The sequence below is a fragment of the Solanum tuberosum genome, unplaced genomic scaffold (genome assembly GCF_000226075.1).
Source record: "Solanum tuberosum cultivar DM 1-3 516 R44 unplaced genomic scaffold, SolTub_3.0 scf00468, whole genome shotgun sequence".
In the NCBI taxonomy this organism is placed as follows: domain Eukaryota; kingdom Viridiplantae; phylum Streptophyta; class Magnoliopsida; order Solanales; family Solanaceae; genus Solanum; species Solanum tuberosum.
This window is the reverse complement of record NW_006239401.1, coordinates 200,371-202,765: the sequence shown is the minus strand read 5'-3', so window position 1 is coordinate 202,765 and position 2,395 is coordinate 200,371. Positions and strand designations below refer to the sequence as shown.

The 2,395-nt window shown below is 27.6% G+C and overlaps 1 protein-coding gene across 1 annotated transcript in view; it reads right to left on the bottom strand.

Annotated features, from left to right (window-relative positions):
* Positions 1 to 736, bottom strand: part of LOC102583176 (cellulose synthase-like protein H1) — a 9,627-nt gene extending 8,891 nt beyond the window's left edge. The window contains exon 1 of the mRNA XM_006364104.2: positions 428 to 736. Within this exon, the coding sequence (XP_006364166.1) occupies positions 428 to 690 (263 nt within the window). The 5' untranslated portion in view covers positions 691 to 736. The remainder of the gene's footprint in view (positions 1 to 427) is intronic.
* Between the last annotated feature and the right edge of the window lie 1,659 nt (positions 737 to 2,395).

Below are 2,395 nucleotides of genomic sequence, written 5' to 3'. Positions count from 1 at the left end.
TATATATATATATATATATACATATACAAAAATTATTTTATGGGACATATTTTTAAATGAAGAGGTTTCAATTGAAGCCCTTCATATTAGGTAGCTCCACTATTGCTATAAGGTACTTCAAAGATAACTTCAAATAAATATTTATAATAAGTGAAATCAGTAATCTGAAAGAAGAGAAGCGACCTATATTAACGAGCAATGATATTTACATATAAATTAAATTTAAGAGTGACGTTAGATTTTGCATGCATATATACGAGTTTAGTAGAATTCAGTAACTTCAACTCATGATTTTCTTTTAACAATTCACTTAATTTATAAAAAGGAATTTAATAGCTAGCTTTTTTTAGCATTCAAAACTTATTAACTGAAAATTCTATCTTCGCAGCGACCGACTATATATCAAGAGGAAGTTTGATTGTGGTACCGTTCCAAAAGGCGTAGAGGATATGTTGTTGGTTCAACTTGATTCCATTTTGAGCTAACGGTGAGAATCCAAATGAAAGTGAACCATGATTCACATATAAGAGCCAAGAGCCATTGTAAACCATGAAATTTTAGAGTGAGGAATCTATAGGCCAAAAGTGAGAACAAAAGGAAAAGAATGAAGAGTTCTATTACTCTTGATATATAGTTTTTTCTATACTTAATTTCATAAAGAGGAAGAGAAGAAGGTGTTTTGGGAGCCATTAATAATAATGGAGAAACAAGATATACAAAAACTACTTATGGGAAATGAGTTTTTTCCCTTTATTTGCTTCTCAATGTTTACATATATTTATAGATAGTACACCACGGGCTAAACGTTGTGCTAGGGCGGTACTAAGCTTGTGTTTGGATATGTAATTTCATATCATGATCGGTACAATAATATTTATTTTTTCTAAGTAATTAATACTAGCCACTTAAAAATTAAAAATTGCAATATTGCTATTTAATTTATTTGTACCGCAATATATGTGATAATAATTCAAGTCCATTTCAATGACAGTTTTTTCTTGTTTTTATCAGAGATAATATTTGACATACTACAAAGAAATTTTTCATGTCGCCACTGAAAACTTTGAGTATTTCGAGGGGCTTTTGATTTGAAAATATGTTATGTTGGGATAAAATATGCTGAAATTAGTAATTGTATTTATTAATTGTTTGATTTGTTATAATGATAATAACATGTGTATTATACAATTGTTTTTTAAAAAAAAAAGTTTATTTATAACAATATCCCCACCTTATTTAGTAGAAAAAGAATTTAAGGGATTTTATGAATATTTTTTTCATTTTCACTATTTTATTCAGGGACAACTAGTCTCGATATTATCATTCCATGATCTAGTAGGTATAAAATTATCCTAACTTTGATGTTTAAGTTATACTATCATGTTTAATAATCAAATAATGAATAAAATAATATTAATTTTTTACTTTAAAAATATTTATATTTGTACAACGTACTAAGAGTTGCTTTTATTTAAGTGAAATCAACACGCTTGGGTAAGAATAGAACTATAGAAGAAGCACATCAAGATTGAAGAAGTTGATTCGATAGAATCAGGATCAACGAAAAACAATTTTAAAAAATCATTTAGAAGCATGATCTCCTATCCTCTCTCTTTCTTTTGGAGAGAGATGGAATCAATTATATACTTAATAAAGTTGATTTAAATATAGGTTTCTTAATTGCAACTACATTCTAATTAATCACCGATGTTCATTTTAAACAAGGCTCAAGTCTTACACTTGCTCTTTACACACAACAAAAAATAATTGATTTTCATGCATATGATAAATATAATTTTGTAACATAATTGTTATTTGTAATTGTGTTTTAAAGAAAAATAAAACAATAATTTCTGAGTTTCTTTCCATGACAAACCTAAAAGCATTATTTTATAAAGGGATAAGGGTCTGAAAAATACCCCAACTTTGGTCGAATTTGTTATTGCGATTCTAAACTTTCATGAGGACCTATTACCTCCCTACACTATTTAATACCGTATTTTTTACCCCCTGAACTATTTAATAGTGTATTTTGAAGGTATATATGTGTCCACGTGGACACATTACTATTTATAATTTTGCATTATTTTTTATGTCCACGTGGGCAAATATATATGTTTAAAATACGGTATTAAATAGTCTAGGGAGGTCATAGGTCTTCATGAAAGTTTAGTATCGCAACAGCAAATTCGACCAAAGTTGAGGTATTTTTCAAACCCTTATCCCTTTTATAAACGGTAATCTTTATTAATCTCTTTTAGTAAACCCAAAAAAATTTAAAAAAAATAACAAGGTTACGGTCTAGATGTTCAATTTTTTCACAATAATATAGTAATTGTTTTACAAAACTTAGCTCTCCTAAATTAAACCACCAATATAATTTATATTGTCTAAC